This window comes from Anopheles bellator, chromosome 1 (genome assembly GCF_943735745.2).
Source record: "Anopheles bellator chromosome 1, idAnoBellAS_SP24_06.2, whole genome shotgun sequence".
In the NCBI taxonomy this organism is placed as follows: domain Eukaryota; kingdom Metazoa; phylum Arthropoda; class Insecta; order Diptera; family Culicidae; genus Anopheles; species Anopheles bellator.
Genome location: NC_071285.1, coordinates 5560013 through 5582070, shown reverse-complemented (window position 1 = coordinate 5582070; position 22058 = coordinate 5560013). Strand labels below are relative to the sequence as shown.

At 48.7% G+C, this 22058-nt stretch overlaps 2 protein-coding genes across 6 annotated transcripts; both read left to right on the top strand.

Moving 5' to 3' along the window:
- Positions 1–4398: 4398 nt before the first annotated feature.
- LOC131216598 (allatotropins-like) lies at positions 4399–18136 on the top strand. Of its 5 annotated transcripts, none has more exons than XM_058211165.1 (4): positions 4399–4459; positions 5467–5665; positions 16703–17079; positions 17142–18136. In XM_058211165.1, the coding sequence occupies exons 2-4, from the start codon at positions 5660–5662 to the stop codon at positions 17302–17304; spliced, it is 546 nt and encodes a 181-aa protein (XP_058067148.1). In that variant the 5' UTR covers positions 4399–4459; positions 5467–5659; the 3' UTR covers positions 17305–18136. The 5 variants fall into 5 exon arrangements, with proteins under 5 accessions (XP_058067148.1, XP_058067124.1, XP_058067117.1 ...); XM_058211141.1 differs by having other exon boundaries at positions 4399–4468; positions 5353–5665; XM_058211134.1 differs by having other exon boundaries at positions 4399–4468; positions 5277–5665.
- Positions 18137–19269: 1133 nt separating this feature from the next.
- On the top strand, positions 19270–20459 carry LOC131210798 (uncharacterized). The gene is made up of 2 exons (XM_058204128.1): positions 19270–19276; positions 19342–20459. Exons 1-2 carry the CDS (start codon positions 19270–19272, stop codon positions 20457–20459), a joined length of 1125 nt encoding a protein of 374 aa, XP_058060111.1.
- Positions 20460–22058: the final 1599 nt, after the last annotated feature.

Sequence of the window (22058 nt, the reverse complement as noted above, 5' to 3'; positions counted from 1 at the left end):
CCCAATGACCGGCGAATCACTAAACAGTGCATCCCAAACCTAATTGGAGTATCCCAGGCACGTGTTGGCTCCTTATCCACCTGAATTTGTGTGATGCAATTTTCACTTTTTTCCTCTACTTAAGAGAGACCTTCAAGGTCATCATACTGGCCCAATCCTGCTATTTGCTTTCATTCGTCTACTGCCACCAATTATGCATCACTTTTTTCAGTATGACCACGCGGTACGCTTCACGGACCAACTCTTTTTGCTTTTTGAATTTACATCCATTGCACCAACCAGCCGTCAGTCTCAAACTTACCATGATGGATTGCGACACGCGTGTCACCAACGGCATGAAAAATGTATGCACACGCCGTTTTTATTAAGACAAAATAGACTATTCGCTTGGGCCGGCAACAGGACGCCCCTGCCGAACGCACAACGTTGAAAACGGTTCCGCGAAAGGATTGCAGCCAAACCGCACACGAGCGCCCGTTTTCCATGCTGGTGACGATTTGTCAAAATTTGCGTATCACTTGATTAACATAAATCGACGCCCGTTTGTTTGCATCTGAATTGGCCAAGGATGTACGATAGTATGTTGTGAGAAAAATTGTACATTATACACCTTTTTGTGAAAATCCAAAAAACCATGCAAACCATGCCCCGAAAATAAACCTCAGCTCAGAACCAGCAAAGGCACAACGTGGCCGTAACGAACGCTAAAATGCACTTAATTCTAAGCACCTCTGGGCAAAAATTACGTAGTTTCGAAAGATATTATAAGACTTTCGAACAAGTTTTGGCACAACAATTAGTGCCAAAGTCACAGCAAAGGGATGGAGAGAAAGAGAGAGAGGGCTAAAGTAAGATGTCCTCGATTAACACGGTGCACTTCCCGGCAAACAGTAACAAAACAATAAGACCTTCCCTGACATCCCTGACCCATCCGTCGCACCGGTTGTCCTTTTTTGCGTGCCGCACCGAGAGGATTGCTTCAACGGTGCTCCATTAAGAAGTTGGTGAACCCGTGATGGCGTGCGACTAAAAAACTAAAACCTGCTTTACTTTCTCTCTCTCATTTGCATTTGCTGCGCCAAGTGCAACACTTCCTGCAACAATAACTGAACCTCCCACGAGGGAACGGAGCGAGGCGTGGAAATAGAAATGGCTTTTTTCTGTCACATGTACGGGGGCGAGATTTATGCCCGGAACCGGAACTGAGCGTACTGAGTGGCGGAGGGACGGTGCTGTCCTGTTTTATCCCGATTGTTGCTGAGCTGGATAAATCCCGGTACCGGATTCAAAAGGAAGAGTCCAACCTCCGGCCGACCGACCAGCATGGCGTCATACATGTCCTAATGAGTACGGGGTGTCGACTAATAACGTAAGTAATCTCGGCAATGGCCAGCAACGGCTAACCATAAACGGTCGGCCACCAATCGGATCGGCACGGCGTCGAGACCGATCCAGCGTTCCGAGGGAATAAGAACATAAATCGGCCTTACAGCCCGGAGAGTGTAGCCGACGATAGTTAATTTGCTTACCACTATGGGACAGCATCATCCTTCAGATTAGCTGTGTGGCCGACACCATGAGTGAAAATAAGATTGAAACCAGTTACAATTCACGGATTCCGAACTCTTCATCGGCCTAGCTTGGCTGGCTCTAGTGTCCGGAAGCAAGTTCACCCTATGGAGCCTGCCATCTAAATCCCCAAAGGTGTCCCCAATCGAACGATTTGGTCCCACTTACTTCGGATTCTGGTGGCTCTGCTTCTGAAACGGGTTCTCCAAGCACCTACTCAGCGATTTATTTCATTTCTTTTTCACTGTCAATTCCTTAAAACCAAGCGTCACACTTCAGAGTTCCGTGGAAACTACTTCAAAGCACTTGTTCGAAAGTTCCCAGAGACGCCGATGCCGACGGTTTTTGTCAATTACAAACTCCGATTTCGCGGAACACCGCGGTATTCGTTTCATGCAGCTGCACTTCCGTGCTATGACCAAGGGAATGCAATATGGCAGCAACCAGCACATTTTTAGAGAAAGTGGACCACATATTAGGTAGTCTAAAAAGTAATCCATTGTTTTTGCGTGTACCTTAAAACTTTGTTGAGGATGCTTTCATTTGTCCGATTGGCGTCAAATATGCAGCATTTTGTTTGAAAATTTGTTGCCTTTTTCAAAGGTAGCTTCAGAACACTCCTTTCAAAGAAGCCTTGGTCGTTATTGGCGTGAGACTCTGGGAATCTTTTTTCACAATGCTTTCTTGATCTCTATTATTCAACATTCAGACGACGATTACGACTTCTCAACCAACCTCCCGGACTTTCTGGTGAACCACCAAAAACTTGTGTGACATTGCATTGTCCTGATGGAACACAAAACTTCTTCCGTTGGCTGATTCTGACCATTTCCGTTCCTGACCATTGACAGTAGAGTTTTGAATTTAGTGTTTAGTCGCACGAAAGCATCGCATAATAAACTATTCCTTTCAAGTCTCACCGAATACACAGTAGAACCTTCCTGGCCATTAGCCCTGGTTTGACCACCGGTTAATGGATTTCTTTTTAGACTTTTCTTTAGAGTGTGGTTCGAGCTTTCAAATCCGGTCGGGGAATCTTATTGACAAGCTCGTTCCGCGATGGCGACCTTCTTTGGTCCGAAAAATCACTTCGGCAACCGAGAACTTTATTCATCAAATCGATGCCCGGTGGCCAATCTTAATATCTCGACACCTCATAATCGGCGTGTCAATTGTCGCTTCTAATCATTCTCACCAACGGTAGGTTCCGCTCCGCACCGCCGTTTCCTGTCAATAATCTATTGTTTGTTTGAAGGGATTAACTGCTCATGTCGGCCGCCCTGCTTCCTGTTCCGGTATGACCGGTGTTCGGAATGTGTTTGGTGTGATTTTCGCACGCACGCACGCAGACTGTGCCAGCGGCAACGTGGTGTTCGTCCGTCGGACTTAAGCGCCCCATTCCCGGCCCACGGGGTAGGATTATCTTGTTGGGGGACTGATTAATGCTCGCTTATTAATTAACGCTGGCTGGCTGTCCGCGAAACTTGTGGCCGTGAACGTTGCTCAATCGTGGACCATCACGTCGGAATTCGAATTCCCGCCCGGAGCTTTATTTGAAGTGGGAGAATAATGAACCTCCCGAATCGCCGGATGAACCCATCCTGTTCGGGTGGTTCATTCCATTCTACGTCACGCGGTGGGACTTCCGGTAACGGATAGAACCACTCTTGGGGTCGCCGGAGAGGCAAAAATATGTATTCAAAAGTGGTAACCACCAAGAACAGACTATTTTGGAATAAATCGCACCCTTCGAGTGCCGAGTACGCTCCAATAGGTCCAATGGAAGCCGATGGCGTTTTCCCTCCGTTGCAAATTCGAATCGGACGGCATGTGCCCAGCAAAAAGTGTCACAAATTCGTCACTTGGCCCCATCGCTCACATGCCCCAAGGAGTGGTGTAGATTGCGCACTGCACCCTTTTTGTCCATTAAAAACTCTCGCAAAAGTTGGCACCACGGCAACCCACCCAAAACTGCGGACCAACTGTATGGAAAAGCAATTCGCTACCGAATCCGAAATCCATCGCAAAAATTCAGAAACGCACAAACCTTGTGGTGCTTTTGGTGAACAATCGTGTGTTGTGTGCTTTGTTGCAGACCGAGAAACCGTACCGTGGCCCCACAGATTGATTGCCAAAGGGCACAGATGGAAACATGCGAAATTGTCTTGCTATCCTTATCGTCGGAATCGTCAGCTTCTCGGATACGCATTAAAATGGGAAAAAGGCGAAGCGAATTTCACGGAGTTGGAGCCGTGTCTAAACATAGAACACCTTCAAAGGGCTGTTCCACGGTTTGAGTTAATTCTCTTCATATTCGAAAATAACCCTCACATCGTACAAAGACCATGATCCAACAGAACATTCAGGCTACCTCACGCAGCACTCCCAGGAACGAGAATGAGAGTCAATTTGGCCAACAATTCAAGGGCAGCATAAAGTAACGGCCACCTGACCAGCTCCGGGCACCGGAATCGTTTAGCATGTTTAGCTGTGCAAATATGCAGATAGTTGACGAAAGTTTTCGACCTCTCGAAAGCCCCGCGGATGCAGTTGTTGCCAGCAAACGCACCGGCCGAATGTTCATTTGCCCAAGCTTCGGAGTGAATCGGCCGCGAGCTTTCCTCGCGAACACGTTCACTCCACCGTCGTCGCGTTAAGGATGGGAAGGATGCGAACCGGTCGCCCTTCGTTCGGAGCTGGTGCCGGCTTCGGAGCCTACCCACACGGTCGCGTCTTCCGGTGCGTAGCCTAACGCAGCGCAGCATCAGCCCAGCAGCAGCAGCAGCAATAAAAGGAAGTGATCTTCACGACGGCGTAACATTCGTCGACGGTTGGTCCAACGCAGCGGACGGGCTCAAGTGAAGCAATAGTGTTCGGTGCCGTGTTTGTAGTGAGTCAGGTACGGTGTGGTCTGGTTCTTGAGTTCTCTTCCTTGTGTCGGTCGGTGTCTCATACCGACTTATCAACGGTCGACCAGTGTTCGTTCCGGGTGCTCTCGAAAGTGATCGGCACTCGGCACTTTGTTGCGTGCCGGCCACGCCAACCAGAACGCGGAGTTCCCCGCGTTCTGTAGAGGTAGACAAAAACTAGAAACAAATAAAAGAAATGTCCTTTTAGCCACCACCACGTGGCACGCGCGGCTCGTGCATTGCTTTCCACTCGCATTCTTTTGCTTAAATGCAAGAAACATCGACAATTGTTTCTTCGCGGCCCCTCGGAGCCCCGGAGTACTCTGGCGGCCCTGCACGCCTTTCAATTCGAACTTCCTGTTCTTTTTAATTTCCCCTAAAACTGCTTCTCTTAAAAGCCAACCTCTTCAGGGCGCTTCAGAAATTCTATGCCGGGTTGAGGATAAAGGGGACGCAAAACAAATGGGTGATTAAAAAGGAAAGGTTTTGCTTTGATTAATCCACCCCCTGGATGGCCGGTCGCCAAGAGATGATCGCCAAGCGGAAACGCAAATGTAGTGATTTCCATACCGGGTGCACCGGAAGTGAGCCCTTTTAGAGAGAGTGCAGAAGGCTAGCTTCTTTAGCGTGCATAATAATGATGCACCTGCACTCGGAGCATGACCCCCAGCAGATGATTAATTGCTGTTAGAGGCTAGAACAACAGCCACGCTTGTTTTTATTGCTAAGCTCGCTGCCACCAGCCCCGTAAGCAGGTGATCCTTGGCTCATGAATAAATTTCTCATTGTGCCTTCTAGTGCCCTGGTCGATAGAGGTGCGATACGGCGAAACTGGTGAGCCACACAGCCTTATCCTACTTTCTAAAATTCCCAGCACCAGCCAACCACCGTAAAAGGCGACCGTTCATCATCTTTAAAATTGGCCCTTCAAAAAACAAGTAGGATCTCCCGCATATAACGGATGCCCAAAATGACCCCACAAATCTAGCGGCGAACACGACCAGTTTGGAGGGTACCGGTAAAAAGTGTTTCACAAAGTTCACCAACGAACAACGTGCCGAAAAAAGGAACACTAACGGAGTGAGCCCCGCGTGAGTGAGTGAGTCAAAAAAGCAACCTTTCTTCGACGGTTGATCATCGACGGTTGACTGTGTAGGTTGCGAACATCGAACACCAGAACCATGGAGGTAAGTGCCGCCGGAGCGCCCTTTGCGCTGATTGTACGGTGTAGGCGCTGCACTGATTGCACTGATTTATGATGCACGAACCTGCCGTGCCGGAGGATCAACCGTCGGTCGGTCGATCGAGTTGTCTGTTGCCGTCTGATGAATAACTGGCATACATTATCTTGCGAATTTTGATTGGCCTTTCGGTGGTTTGTATTGCATTTTTGCATCATGCTTTTTGCATAGTGGGAGCATGGGATCTGATTTATATTGTATCGACGTAACTGTAGCTCACAAGACTTGGCGGACGGTGCCAAACCTTAACAAATAGTGCCTCTCGAAAGGATTCTTATTTTCCGAGGGTACTGTTGCTACCGATAGCTTATCTGTTTGGCGTGTCCTTCCGTTCCTGTTCATTCTGCGATATGCTGCAAGCATTAAAATTCTCTATTTTTTCAGCTCAATGTGAACTGAACAAACATCAACCAAGCGACACTTTTCATCTACGCCTGGTACGGTTGAGGCTTTGCTTTGTTTTCTCAGCGGTTTGATAGAACTCAAAACAGGATACAGAAGCCTAAAAGATAAAACTAAATGAATATCCATTTTGGATTGAACAATCGCATAGTCATAACAGAGCTCCACAGTAGTTCGGTATTGTTTGATGCTTTTTAAACCCTTTGCTGTATAACTTTCTTTAAAATGTTAAAGACAAAAGAAGAAATTCCCCTAATATTTTACAAAAATTCACACTCGATACGGTACAACGCACAAAAGGGAGCTCCAGTGTTCCGTGCTTAGTGGTTACAGTTTAATTGAAATAATTTTCATTCCCAATGTGGACCGCCGGAATGTGAAATCCGGAAGTCAACGAATGCCACGAACCAACAAGACAGATATGCAGCGGAAATGGAAAGAAATGGTTCCACTTTTCTTGCAGAACCTCGCGGAAGGACGAAATAATAACGTCACCATTTGTTTATTTAGGAACTGTGTGACTTTGAGAAAGCGAAAGCATCTATTTGGTTTACTTTTCGGGCAGAGCAAAAACATCTGGAGGGGCAACGCAGTTATCTTCTAGTAAAAAAGATCCCCAAAAAATGAAATAAATGAGCATAGGCTCTTGTTGCTTCGACGTTCGTTTGCAAACTATGTTATTCAAAAAGATAATTTTCCACCCCGTACACCGCTCCATTATGCTAAATCGTACGGCTTTTGTGCAGCAAACGTAATAGTAGAACTGAACAAAAAAGCTTATTGTGACCTGCCTTGGAGTGCATCGCACTGAAAGGGAATTGCCAAGGGGGCAGCACGAAAAGTTAGTCTTAACGCACCCGTGGCTCTTGTGCCAGCCAGCACAGCTTGGCTACAACAATAGGGCACAAAACTATTTAACAGAAAAAAAAGTAATAATGTGTCATTCTGTAACGGACGCAACAATCGCAGGCTGGGCGTTCCGTAACGAGAGGGTTGCCAGTTTGCCCTTTCAACGTGACGTGTGCACCATTTGCACACGAAGGGGCGCTAATCCGGCAAAATGAACCGCCGTTTGTTGACAAAATACTTTCGAAATGAATTTTAATACCTCGTTTCGACTTACCGTAAAACAGACGGTTCTAATTGCTATACCGACATGAGTTTTTGTTTGTGGGAATTTTGCTGTTCTTTTTCACGTGTTAACCGCCATCGTTAGAACAATGGCGGCGACGTAACAATTATTTAATTTCATACCACCCCAAATGTCTAGCACATTGCCTTCTTGTCAATCCGACACGATTCTTCTACGATTACGGAGCCTCTGTGACCATTTGTCGACCTTTACCTGTAACTTCCGTGAACCGTAATCATACGCCCGGTACTTACGTGTACATCCTGCGTAAAATGAGACATTAGCGTTGTGAGTAGTGAAAGCACAAACACCTACCTACCTGCACAACCGCGACGGTGTCGACGTCCCATTTCGGCCCTGAGAATGGGGGCCTCCTGAGAGCCTCCTCGAGAGAATTTACTCTGCCTCTGCAAATAAAGCACGGAAGTCCTTCCCGGATCGCCCGGACGATTTGTGACGCATTGTGCCGTCGGGGGAGTATTTGTATTAAATACTTAATCCTGTGCCTGTGGACGGAAAGCAGAACTCGGGGGACAGAGATTGAGGTCCGGTTAAATGCTGGTCCGGCGGCTCCTACCGGAATAACGGAAGTCTGACATCGAGAAGATTTATTGTTGTTGCCCTGCTCCTGCAAGAGTCGAATGCACGAGTCCGACGGCATCCTGCTGGTACTTGACGGGATTTCATTCGAAAATGAAACAAGATTACAACCGTGCATGCTGCCGGAGGATGTAAAGTGGCACCGGTGTACGGTGGCCATTTGTGGTTGGTTAGAACATTTATGGCCGTGCTTGAAATTGACTCACCAAACCATGAAATGTAGATACCGAGTACTCCCCGAAGGATAATAGCCCGTCGTCGGCGGCGATTGTATCGATGGACCCCTTAGGACCCTTGCCGAGAGCGGAATAGAACGCACACCGCACACTCTTCAACGCATCGGAATGGTTCAATAATTGACCGTAACTCAGAGAACATGCGAGCCATACGCGGTTTAATAATCTTCGAGCCACTGTATCGTAGGATTCACGTGGGACGCTCGTCGAGAGTGAAGTTTTTCATACACAGCATGCTTGGATCCACACTGGCAGCTACCTCGGGCCTCAATTAACCAAAGCAACTTCGCTCGCCCGCGTTGAATGTTTCGGGTTCGGGTTGTTCCGGCTAATTTCTTGGTAAATACCACCAAGTGGCCTTTAAATCACTAGAACGGCCACCGTTTTCCGTGAGAGTTTTAGCTGGAAGCTATTTCACTTTGCAACTAGCCCGGCAGTGGAACGGAATCTAATTGAAAGCGTTGAACTGCTTTAAGTAATCAACTTGGACTCAAATGTGCTAAGTCTTTTTGTGTAATAATTTATATGAAAAAGTTACACAGAAAGTCGACATAAGAAAGTTTCCATTGTAAAATGTGTGGGCCCAGTTTGAACCCGTTTTCGTTCTGCTCAACTTGAATAATTAAAAGCTACATAAATGAAGGCGGAGATCACTTAAGCCCTGCAGTGCTTAGGCCTGCCTATCACGGCACACTTTGATGTTTTTCGTTGAAAGCAAAATTAATTGTATGCCCTCCAAGAACGTACTCTGATGGATCTGTTTTTTTTGCTATGCTTTCCGTCCCAATGAATGTCATGCACCTCTGGTCGGTATGTCGAGCAATGATGGACATCTCCAAAGGGCAACATTGGACGGAAAGTGGTCTCGCTTGCCTACACCTGTTGCTTCTCATTAGTGCTGGGGTTAATTTTCTAAAAATCTTTCGCTTGAATCATTCATAAATAATGGAGCCGTGACTCTGGCCCATCCGTAGGGCTGGAAGCCCGGAGCTCATCAAATAAAGTCGTCAATAAAAATTTAGATTAACTCTTTGTTACGCCCTTTTTCTGAAATGCTAATTTCAGTTTTGCTTATGGCACATTCGACAACAGTTACTTTGGTGCTACATCAAACACATTACGGAAGCCACACCTGTTGCCTCCTGTGGCCTTCACCTTGAAATTGGAACCGTTTCGGATCCGGAATGTTTTCTATTTTCGGACCGAACTGATGGCCTTATGGATTCCTACTTCGTCGAATCCGTGCGTATCCCCCGTAAAAGTATTGTGGAAAATAAATAGAATAAACGTACCACATCATGTATGCCTCTTTTGCAGTGCTTATGTGTGAGGAGCAAACAAATGAATGACTTTCAGCAATATCTGAAGGATGAGTTCTCGTCTGTTTTTCTACGCCTTTCTCATTTCTCTCCAGAAAGTGAAATCTAAACATTCCGGCATCCTTTCCGGCTCCCCCCCAAAACGCGGTTCCTTCGTCGGCTTCGGGTGCTAGAAGCAGTAAGAGAAATCGAAACCGAGAATGTTGACAGAAATTTTACTTTTCCATAAACACCCACCACAAACGCTACCGCGTGGTTCGTGGTTAATAGAAAATGTAACAAAAATACTTTCCGACCACTTGGCGTGATACGCGGCATGTACTTTGCTTTCTGCCCTGTGAGCAACGGCAAATAGGATGATGCGAGTTTCGCCCAAAAAGCGAACCGAGAGGCTTCCCACATGGGGAACGCGGAGCGAGGATCGGTCAACGTGCCACCGGTGAGCGGGTTGTGCCCGATGATTTTGACGACAGTTCGGCACAACACGTTGCCCGACGGAACCTGGCGGTGGTTTTCGAAGCACCCACGTTACGCGGGTGCTGAAACCTCCGTGTCGCGGTTAGTGAAATGGAATTCTCAATTTGCGGGTTTCTTCGGCCACGCATATTATGTTGATTCGCCATTTCATTATTTAACCAAACCGAGCAGATGTGGGCAACCATGTGCTAGGTGGGAATATAGAGAAAGTAGAATTTCCTGCATTTGTTCGTTCACAATTAAAAATCCTTCGTTTCGAAATAGATCTGGTTAGTCAGGTTAGGACAGGATACCCTTTCAATTAAGAAAAATAAAGGCTCTAATTTAATCCAGTGTTGCCTGTCTGTTGAAGAGAGCTTGCATCGAATTAATATTCCAGAAGCTCGTCTGGTGTGCTAACCTTTCATTAGACAGTCAACCGTCTACCGAAGAGTATCAGTTGAGTGGGATGTAATTTTCTAGTCTCGGCAGTGACTTATTAACTTAACGCACGTACGTTGCACGTCTTTTCAACAAATCTCTCATTGGCCACACTCGGTAGCTTCACACGGAGCTCTTGGATGCAATCCCTCGAAGAACCTCGACCGACCGAGTGCAATAGTAATAAATCATCGTTAGCATCGGTTACCTCGGTTACCTCTTCGGGCTCTCGTGGAGTATGGAGTGGACCCAGAGAGCAATCTAAAGCATTAATTTTTCCCCAACATACAGAACTCTTATCGCTCGTTTATCGCCCGGCTCCGGACTTAACCTTGTAGCAACGGGAAGTCAGCCACCGTCACATCCGAAGGTGGCCCCTTCATGGGGCGGTTCCGAGTGTGCTTCTAATGAGCATGAATAGATAGAAACATAGATGAGAACCCAGTCCATGGTATGCATAGCAGAAAAAACACGTTTGACCATCGATAGCAAGTGTGATTATGATGGATGAACCTAAAGCTTGTCGTCTTGCTGCGTTACATAACGAACCCCGAAGAGTACGAGGAATTCTAGATGGTATTTTTTCTTAATTTTAAACGTCATACAAAGATCGAAAAATCGTTGTGCGATGCAAATAAAGTTTGATGACAATCACCGGGCTGATGGTGATTATTTGAAAACTCATCGATATTTATTAATCACTACACGCGCAATGTATCGATTTGGCCCAACAAGATTTAATGCTCCATCGGTTTCAGATCGCGTTCGTTTTATTTTTCCGCTGACAGCGAAATGGTGAACTTGGAGACACAAAAAAGCCACTGTACGCTGTCAACCAATAAATCAATCATCTCCGTTGGCAACCGTTACAGCCCCAGACTGCTGCGGGTCGCTATGCAAAAAGTGCTATTTCACGGATCATTTCACCATTTCTCTGTGCTGGGATTTAGGAAGAATTGTCAAATAATTTGAACAAAGTCATGGAGATCCCATATAGAATCCATTTAGTTTATATGAAACTTGAGAGTGGAAAAGTACACCACCAAGAATCGGGACAACAAACGTTCCCAAAAGGAAAACATAATCATAGGGCAATCAGCGAAACCGCTAGCAAATAGCTCACGTTTGGCCCATTTCAATGGCGCAAAACTTGCCCGTCCGTGTTCACCGCAATCAATGTTTGTCTCATGTTTCTTGCGAGAAAAATTACAAGATGTTGACGGAGCAACATAAACAAACCTGCAAGCAACGGCAACTACTCTCCACGCTCGTATTCATACCCGGACATGCCGGTGGTATTAAAAGTACCTGTTGTTGGCTTATTGTGGGCCAACAACTCATCCCTCTGTTGGGCACCACCAAGACACCGGCCAGTCAAACCGTGCAGAGCGCACCGTCTTCGCTGCATGCCCGTAGAAGATTGTCGGCGTATTGTCGTTGAAGATCTTGCAAGAAGTTTGTTCAACAGTTGAGTGGCCTACATTTCAGGAACTGCCCGGCGGCGATGAAGACGTCGCCGGCGTTACGCCGGCATGCTGTGTGCCGTAAAGACACGACAGCGCCGTTGATAGACTCCCCGGTATCCGGTTTCTACCGATTGGTGCATGATGGCACCAGCAACAGGAACATGGCAACAATTTGAAACTGATTAACAGCTTATCTGAGAGATGGAGGCGCTTGGTTGGTCGAAATGGAGACGCCTCGTCACGGTGATGGAGGCGCATGGTTGTCGTCTCATTGGTTAATGCAGTTCGATGTTTGAATATTTTTCAACTCCCTCGTAATTGTGTAGATTATTAAAGTAGAAACCTTGAAGCGTCGGAATGCAATTTTTTTGCAACACATAAAAGTTTACAATTTTGCTATGATGGAGGCGCCTGGTTGTTTTTTTGTATTCATATTTTTGAATATTGCCTTTACATAACCAATTAATTTTTTTCTCCAAACTGTGACAAAAGGTATGGATTTGTTGTTTTCGAACGCAACCACGAAAGTTAAGTAAAAATGTCATTCACGGACAATGGACGCCATTGTCAGAGAATACAGGGAAACTTCAAAAGAACATGCTAGAACGCCTACGACCGCAATCACCGCGCATCCGGCCACAGACACAGGCAATACACACAATGCTAGAACCGGTTCTGCCAGATCTGAGCGCAACAATGAAGGCCTTGTGGGCCGCGGCTTCACCCCACTCGGCCGGAAACGCCCGCTCGCCGTCTGTTCCTCGGCCTATTATCACAATTACAGGACACTTAAAGCTAGCTCTGCTCATCGCTAAATACCGAGAATGTCTCCAAACGGCGCTTCAGCGCAACGGCACACCGAAAACATGCCGTATGGCTGGCGCCGGTTAAATGCCGAAGGGCATGCCGAAGGCCGTTGCTTTCCCAACCCACTTGAGCCAACCAGGAACGGAACAGCATTCCAGAACAGGACACTCTTCTCCCGAGACCGATACCGGAGCATTCTTTAAACGGTCTTTTTATCAGCGAAAAGTTAAAGAGTACCTCGAGTGTCTTCCTTATTTCGGTGTTGTGTTCGGTTCCTTAACGTTAGTGTCATCGTAACAAATAGCCCAACACTCCCCAAAAAAATGACTTTTACTATGGATCCAATTCGGAATGCTCATCCAGCGGCAACACAAACAGCACAATAGTATCCGCAAGGCCAGAAGGCATGACAGTGGTGAAGATTGATCACCCTCGGTGTCACAGCCGTGCTCATGCTGGGGACACCTGTTGGTCGCCCGAGAAACCCTTTACTTTGCTGGTTCGAACAACAATGGAAAATTGGCACGAAAATGGGATCAATTACGCCCGGAGAGAACCCGAACTTGGAAGGGACGCTTGGAAGTTTTGGGAGAAAAGTTTGTTGTTGCCAGCCCTCGGGCCTTCGATGACGTATCATCGTCGTGGCAAGCACCAGGGACAAGGAGAAACCAATAGATCATTCGTAAACACACTCACGCGCCAGGATGGAGGGTGACGATTTCGTTACCACGCATAGTGGACCTCCTACGTCCTGGACGTACCGCGGGAGGTTCAGAGTTCATTCACGGAACCACCGACCGATGGGTGAGAAATGTTTGCCAAGTGCCCACAGTGGATATCGTCTCCGCTTATCAAGCAGCGTAAATATTGACACAGCAAATTATGGAATCACATTGAAGCGGTTGATTCAATCAGCCGAAAAAAAGCCGCCCATCAGTGTTTATCCATCATTAGCCGGAGCCACACACGGAACACTGCGTGAATGCCGACTGTCGAGTGACGCTTTTGGTGATGAAATGGCATATACTCGCTCCCTTTACGATGATGGGCTCGAGGAAACTCCAACAAAGCACTAGCTGTTAGCGAATGTGACGACGCTGTCGTCTACAGGCTCTATCTTGCGACGACGATGTCCACGGTACTGGTGTTATGCCATATTTCAATTGTGGACCCTCCTCTGGCATCCAACTCCCAGGAGGAAACGCCGTGTAAGACATCATCGTACGAGTCACTGGTTTATGGTTCCCCACTTTCTTTCGGGGGTTTCCGGGACGCAATGTAACGATTATTTATGGGCCCTCCCGGTGGCAACTGGAAGGCAGGCAAGGCAAATCCGGCCGGGTTACGTATGCATGCAGGAGTTAACTATGTTTTAGGATAGAGAAGGCATCACATTGTTACAAAGCGCAATGAGAAATATGTTTGTTCAAGAATTTGAATGAAATTTGAATTTAAAGTCTCGACACGAAAGTGTAAAGCGTATACGAGGGCTGTTCAAACATTTTTGCGACATTTCAATTTTCGCGGACTACATGACATTGACTTATGGTGCAAAGTTCGACCATTTTGAATAATTAGTCAATTGTTTACAACCGTTTTGCTTGGGCGTGTTTTGGCTTATCGTTGAAAATCTGATATACGCCGCGGAAATTTAAATGTCGCAAAAATTTTTGAACAGCCCTCGTAAATATCATGTAAATCGGAAAACTGTTTACTTATTCAACGTAAACGTAAACCTTAAATTGTACTCGAAGTAAATCCTTACTGCATAAAAACAGACCAAACAACTTACTTAATGTGTTACTACCTCATTTCCATGCAGTAATAGATAAACTTCTTACGGATTCAATTAAATGACCCCCCCTGCACGATGCACCCGGATGCGACCAGTAGCAGCTTTGTCAATATGTTGTTCCATCTTTCATCACCAGATTAATAGCATAAAGTTTTGAAGCTATGGTATGTTTAGTCTTCTCCGGGGCACCCAACTCCGACTCCATCAGCAACTTGCGACTATGTTGGGCAAGTCCTTGTAAAAGACGAAAATTAACAAGAACGGCACCGATGCATCCTATCGATGGCCGAGGCATCTGGGCAGCTAGTCCAACAGACCTCAAAGTCGTTTAAAGCGATCGGCAACTTAATTACAGTGTAAGCACAACTTACAGCAACCGGCCACCGTCCGGTTGTAATCGACCAGAGAGGTCGAGATATTGGGACCGTTGAAGAGCTTTCTCTCCGTGCAGCCGTGTGCAGCACGGCAAGCTGGCTCCGGGAAGCTGGCCTATCCGAAGCCACACCGTGTAGGAAATTAATTTTAACCCTCCACCGACTCCAGAGAATGTGCAGGCAGCCCACATTTTCTGCACGGTTAACTTCGAAACAACACCTGCATCGTCCCGTATCGTTGTGCTTTTTAACCGCCACCAGCTAGCGCACTGAAGACAACCGATCACCCGGCGGACTGGTCCGGTGCCAATTACATTCAATTCGAAAGTGCTCACAGTAAAAATAACTTTCCGACTGCGGAACCCGGAAGCGTGCCGGGTTCGTCCACTCATCATCGCTCCGTTTCCGATCGGCTCCGACGGCCGGGCCGAAGTTGGGCGTTTGATGGTTTCGCTTCCGGTTAACTATTTGCCTCGAAACAACACAGTGTACATTATTAGTGAATGTCCGTGAAACACTGCGGCAAACTTTCACGGTGCTCCGGATCGGCAGAAAAGTATCCGATGACGAGCAGACCGGCCGGCCGGTCGACCGGACCGGTAGTGTAAGCGATATTTTGTGACTTGAGGCCCGTGCACGATGACTCGTTCAGTTTGTAGTTTGAACCACCGAAGCCAAGCCGGAGTCGAACGGTAGGTTGGGACATTGAGTGAAAATGAAGCTTTTGAAACTAAATTTTTACCCAACGTCTGCGGTTGGTTACGGTGGCTGTGCCGAAACATGTGAAAACGAAGATTACATTAAATTACTGTTGATAGGGCAGAGAATGGTAGTGACACTCTTTTCAATTTTGTTGATCAATGTCCGGGATGTCAGAATATTGTGCCTACGTCTCTCCGTGTAGAGTGCAGAAAATGCTCGTTCAGAAATCGCACCCACCATTGGCTGAAAAGAAACCGAAAATCTGATCCAGTTCCTCCGTAGGGGAAATGCATATAACGAGAAATGCACGCCCTTTTCTCAACGGATCATCGTGAAAATGGTGTGTAAATCGAACCGACACCCAGCACTACGCCGGTCAATAGCTTACCAACTCTTGACGGTCGACGATTCGCCTCTCTTGTTCGCTTCGATTTCACGGCGGATTCAAACCGCATTCACACTCCAAAACAGGGTACTTCTTTCCCAGATGCAACCGGGGTAAGTGTCGTGGCCCGGGTTGAATTACATCTTACGACTCCTACAGCTTTTACAGGGTTCCAATGTGAGGAACCGCCGAACGATTTCAATCAAAACTTGACATGACGCCGAAGTCACTACGAAGGAGCAAATCAAAAGCGCCCTCTGTCTTTCTGTTGCCTTAGCAACACGCGACGCTCCTACTCGACGCCTTTCTTCCGCTCGGTCGATCTGACTGTGAGAGGTGGAAGTCAAACGATAATCTTGTTGTAAAAACAATCGAAGTAGCCCGCGAAAACACAATCATCACCGTGACGGAAGGCATTGATTGGGGCCGGGGGGTAATGGTAGATTGATGGCGTTGAAGGGCGGCCACCGTATCCTTTGGCGCGAATCGGACAAGACTGAGCGTGGTTCCGCGTTGCTGCGGGCAATAAATATTTATTGATAAATTTCATACACGGAGCTGTTTGGAGGAAACCTTTGGAGTGTGCGTCGCTTTTCCGCATCCTTGAAGAAGATGTACGCTGAGGCTCTCAAAACCTGCCCTCAAATAGGCACTCGAAAGCTATAAAAGAAATAAATTGAAAACCACATAATCGGGTCGTACGTTCCGATGCAACGAATACTGTGATGGGATGGAACGACGACAGCGTGTCAATTTTATCCTCGATTGGTTCGAAAAGGAGCTTCAAATTGACGACGCGTACGGGGAAGTGATTACGTGGGTCGATGGCGTTTAACAGTGACATGATTGCGTTCCGCTTTCGTTTCAGATTATGAAAATATCCATCTACAAAGTGCTGATTTTCGTGGCACTCGCTACGGTGCTGCTCTGCTGTCAGCCGTCCGAAGCCGGCCCCGCCCGTCAGCTGGCCAGCTTGGCGGCGAGGGCCTCCAAGATTCCGCGCTCGATCCGGGCCCCGTTCCGCAACCAGGAGATGATGACGGCCCGAGGTTTCGGTAAGCGCCGGGCACCGATCGGTGTGAACTACGGCGGTAGCGGCCACCCCCCGGTACATGGTCACGGCGCCGACGAGACCGCTAGCTGGGCCGATGAGAAACACGAGCTTGGCAAACTGATCGACGACTTCGCCGGACTCGACTCGAACGATCCGCTGCAGCAGCTGATCGTGAGCGAACAGGAGAACAGGTGAGTGAGACACACTCTGGTTCTTCGCAGCTCCATCATCACCCGGTACGGATCCGTTTCAGCTTCCCCCTGGAGTGGTTCGCCAACGAAATGTCCACCAACCCGACGTTGGCCAAATCGATCTTGCAGCGCTTCGTCGACACCAACCGGGATGGGTTGCTGGAGGCCAGCGAGCTGCTACCAGCGGGCGGTGCAAGCCCGAACGATGTCGGCGAGTTGTTCTAAGCCGACGCACACAGGATTAAGAAGGATTACACTTTCGTCCCCGAACATTACCCACTTGCGTTCCGAACCTATCGCCATGCCATGCTGTTACTCCCACCGATACTGAATCACGCGACGAACCCAGTAACTTAATCCTGGCGTTACAAGCTCCGTACAGCAACACTCCCAAAGAGCCCTGCAACTTGCAATCGCTGCGATCTGTTTCCGGGTGGCCGGTAGAGAAACTGTAGCCGTAGTTTATTAACCGAAAGAATCTCCAAACATCAGACCCCGCCCCGATCACGGAACACGCGCGACCTAAAAGTGGAGCCAATAAAGGGCTGGGTATTGGTTTCAATTTCAGGTTTCAACTGTTCTGCACTTCCGGTGGCCACTTTGTGCAGGAGCGCACAGGCGCAGGTAAGATGTTTCTGCTCCGACTGGCGCACCCCTCCTGCGTTAGCTATTGTTCACGGTGCCGGGTAATGGGCTCGTGTTGTGTAGCATAGTAGATGTTAAGAATGGGGGTGCTACATTTATTACCACGCATCGAACAGCATGTACACAAACAGGCAACCCAGACACGGTTCGTGTATCAGGATTAATGTTAATATTTACGAGGTAGAAAATTGATGCGAAAGATGGTGTGGATTGAGGCTTGATAGCGCTAAGCTAAAATAACAAACAAGATACGATATTTCGGAAAGGGTCAGAGGAAAGAGATGATGATTGTGAAATTTACACAGCATTAACAGTTATACACACTGACTAGGACAAACCAGAGACAGGTAAAATAGAACAGGCAAACCGAACACAAACATTCCGAGTCCGACAGTAACAGTTGTAAAATAAGAGAGAGAAATACATATTGGTTCAACAGCAACTACGGTAGTCGAGTGATTAGTTAAGTGGTCTGCTTTAGCAGCATCTGGGATGTGAAAGAAAGTACGAGGTGGTTTGGCAAACAATAGAACTATTCATTATGTCTCAGTCTGCTCGGTCTCTGCTTGACCCAGCCTTTTGGAGACAAACGTCGATTATTGGGCAACATTCCAAGGGGATCGGTTGTGCATGAACTGCGGGCAAAGTTTCGAGGCGGACTAATTTAATCAACGGCTAAACCACAAGAACTAATGCTTAGCAGCAAATGTAAACTATCGGCAAATTATTACATTACAAAAAAGGTTCACAACTTGAAGCGCCCTTCGAGAACATCCGAAGACGCCAAACGTCCTTCTGGTAGCCCGTTCGGAGTTGATGAATGAACTACGGTGGGTCCGACGCAAGTGCCACTATCACGGTCATCATCACGATTCCCGTGATGACCAACCTTGTGGCCATCGGCTTATCGGAGAATCAGGTGACCAGTTTAAACACCAACGCGAGAACACTTCCGGTATCCAACGGAGCGACTTGCCTGGAAGATAGCCATCAGAAGAGATACCACAACAAACAGCGATAGAGCAGGCCTGGGGCCTGGGTGTCTGCGGTCAGTTGACAACGTTTGTGCGATACGGTGAAGATGGAACAGGCACCCCGGAACAGCACTATTCAGTTAGGTGCACTGATATCACGGTACCTTCGATCTCCGTAAATGCCATTTCGATGTAGCGGATGACCGACCCCCGATACTGACCACCGGTCACGCGGGCGGAGTAAATCACTCGCCCCTCCCCCACCCCCCAGGTCCGCATTCCATCCGATCGACGATCGAAGGATAACGAGAGCAATCACTGTGGGAATCACCATGAGTCAACTGATATCGGTTGACGATTCGCAGAAGCGGCGGTCCGGACGGTATACTATAAAACGGACCCACACCGGACCGATACGCATCATTCTTCAGTGCCAGCAGACGGGAAGTTTAGACACAGCGAGAGAGAGAGAGAGAGAGAGAGCGAGAGCGAGAGTAAGCAGACTCACGCGCTGCAAACATCCTTCGGAGCAATCAGCCAGTTCCCGGTGGCCCCAGAGCCAGTTCTGAGAATGAACGGTAAGTGATCCGCTTTCGTGGGGAGAGGCGTCATTCTCGCGTTCTTATCCCATCGCTCCCTGCAGCTTTTCAGCCATTGCTGGTGGTGGTGGCGGCGGTGGCGCTCTGCAGTGCCCAGCAGCAGTCGTTCCGGTACGAGGATGGCATTCCGGATACGCGTTGCCCAGTGTACGACAACCCGATGAACCCGGTTCACCTGGCGGTGGCGAGCGATTGCTCCAAGTTCCAGAAGTGCTTCAATGGGCGGGCCTTTACGATCGCGTGTCCACCCGGACAGGAGTTTGGCGAGCAGATTCAGCGCTGCGACTACCCGGTGTTTGCCAAGTGCCGCCAGGGCTACGCGCAGCCCGAGCCGGCCGAGTTCCGGTACGAGGCGGGCAGCACCGACGTGCGCTGTCCCCGGTTCGATGACCCGTTCCATCCGTCCCATTTGGCGCACCCGACCGATTGCCGCAAGTTCTACAAGTGTTTCGATGGCCGTGCCTTCGAGCTCCAGTGTCCGGAGGGGCAAGAGTGGGGCGGCAATCTGAACCGCTGCGACTATCCGTTCCTGGCACGGTGCAGCGAAAGGCAAGCGGAAGAGCGGAGCGACTCTGCGGACGAAGGGCCGACCAGACCCGAGCAGAAGGATCAATTCGTGCGGCCGGCTAAGGCCGAGTTCAGCTACAGTGCGGGCGTCGTGGACGCTCGCTGCCCGACGTACGACGATCCGTACCGGCCGATCCATCTGGCCCACCCGACCGACTGCCGCCGGTTTCAGAAGTGTTTCGATGGCCGCGCCTACACGATCGAGTGCCCGCCGGGCCAGGAGTTCGGGATGCGCATCAACCGCTGCGACTACCCACAGTTCGCCCAGTGCTCGCTGCAGAAATCGCGCAAAGCGTTGCCCTACTACGATGACTATTATTACGAGGACGAGGAGGACGGCATTCCGCTCGATTCGGTCGAGTGGACTCCGGAGCAGCGGGAGATGGTGGCCGGCATCGTCGACGAACGCTGCCCAGAGAAGGACGATCCGAGCGAGCCGATCCACTTCACGCACCCGCGGGACTGCGGCAAGTTCTACAAGTGCTTCTACGGTCGGGCGTTCCTGATCCAGTGCCCGGTCGGCCAGCACTGGAGCGTGCGGTTCGATCGGTGCGACTACCCGAAGGTGGCCAAGTGCACGATCCGTGGTAGCTGAGCCGAGCGCTAGAAGTGTGTGCGGGGCTGTTTGGGTGCGGGGTGCACGCTAGACCTAAGAGAGAGAAGTATTTATTCAGTTCAGCTGACTCTTGTACACCGTTTTAAACAATATCAATATACGGCCAACACGACGAGACCAATGAGCATATCCTCACCAGGGGGCACCCTCCAATAACAGTGGTGTAGAATGAACATTTTGAGTAGTGAAATAAATAGCGTTCCTAGCAATGGCTGTCGATTATTTGGAGTATTTCTGTGACGCTCCACGATGCGCAACGAAACGTAAACACCGTTAGCAAACGCTTTGTTTACAAACAGAGCATATGTAAGTTCTTATTAGCTGAAAAAAACAAGATCAACAAGATCGAAAAAAAACAGAAAATAATATTCAGAAATCAATTTATTTCTCTTCTATTTCTGTTTTGTCGGACCAAATCGGACCGAATCTAAACACGTTTGACATTTCGTTTTTGTATTTTTGCTGCCTCACGAAGCGTAAACGATTTGGCATTGCAAATTAATTTTACGCTAGTTTTTACGCTTCGTGTGGCCTCCCAGTGTGAACAACATTACCGATCTACCACTACAACTGCCCCTAGGTGTGCCCTCGTTTCGGACCGATCCCACACCGTTCCGGACACGAATGGCAAAGTTCGATCGTCGAACATTACATCCATCGTCGCTAAACCACCATCCGCCAGGATCGGTTACGTCCCCGTGGCCACGCGCGACAAGTCCTAAACCGGAGTACTGCACGCAGAGGAGCACACACCGCCGGAAACTAAAGTCGGTCAAGGATTGCTGTGATGAGCTGTCTAGTAATATCAGTCATGTCTGTGGCCTTCAGATGCGACTTGAAATCGTTCGAACGCAACAACAAAGAAGCCTATGCTACCGCAATCAATCGAAAGAACCACAAAGTGTTTGTAAGATTTGCTTGCATTCTCTACTAAAATGGCGCCCGCGGTTTATTTGAATTTCGTCGACGGTTTCACGATGCGGAACACTTGGCCATGCCCGGGTAGTCGCATCGGCTTCGCTTGTGGTCAAACTCCAGCCCCGGCGGGCAGCTCATCTCGAACGCTACGCCACCGAAGCACTTCTTGAACTTGACACAGCTGCTGGCCGCCAGATGGACCGGCTTCAGTGGATCATCGGTCCGTGGACAGCGAGCGTCCGCCGTGGTGACCGGTTGCTGGTGTGCGACCGCTCCGTACTCCTCGTCTCCGTCATCCGATCCGTAGGAGGCCTCCGGGTACCGATTGTACACCGGTGCCGGTGGTCGCACTGCCGGAGGACGAACGACTGGGCGCGGTGCCGGAGGTTTCATCTGCTGTTCGAGCTGCCGTAGCTGTTCCTGCTGTTCCCGGAGCAACTGCTGCTGCTTAAGTCGTTGCTCCTGACGCTGTCGTTCCTGCTGCAGCTGCATCTCCTGCTCTGCCTGGTACGCCTTTTCTTCCTGCTCCCGGAGCAACTGCTGCTGCCTAAGTCGTTGCTCCTGACGCTGTCGTTCCTGCTGCATCTCCTGCTCTGCCTGGTACGCCTTTTCTTCCTGCTCCCGGAGAAGCTGTTGCTGCTTAAGTCGTTGCTCCTGACG

Coding starts and splice junctions, on each gene's coding strand:
- LOC131216598 (XM_058211165.1), top strand. Junction 17,080..17,141: donor GTGAGCGAACAGGAGAACAG/GTGAGTGAGACA, acceptor GATCCGTTTCAG/CTTCCCCCTGGAGTGGTTCG.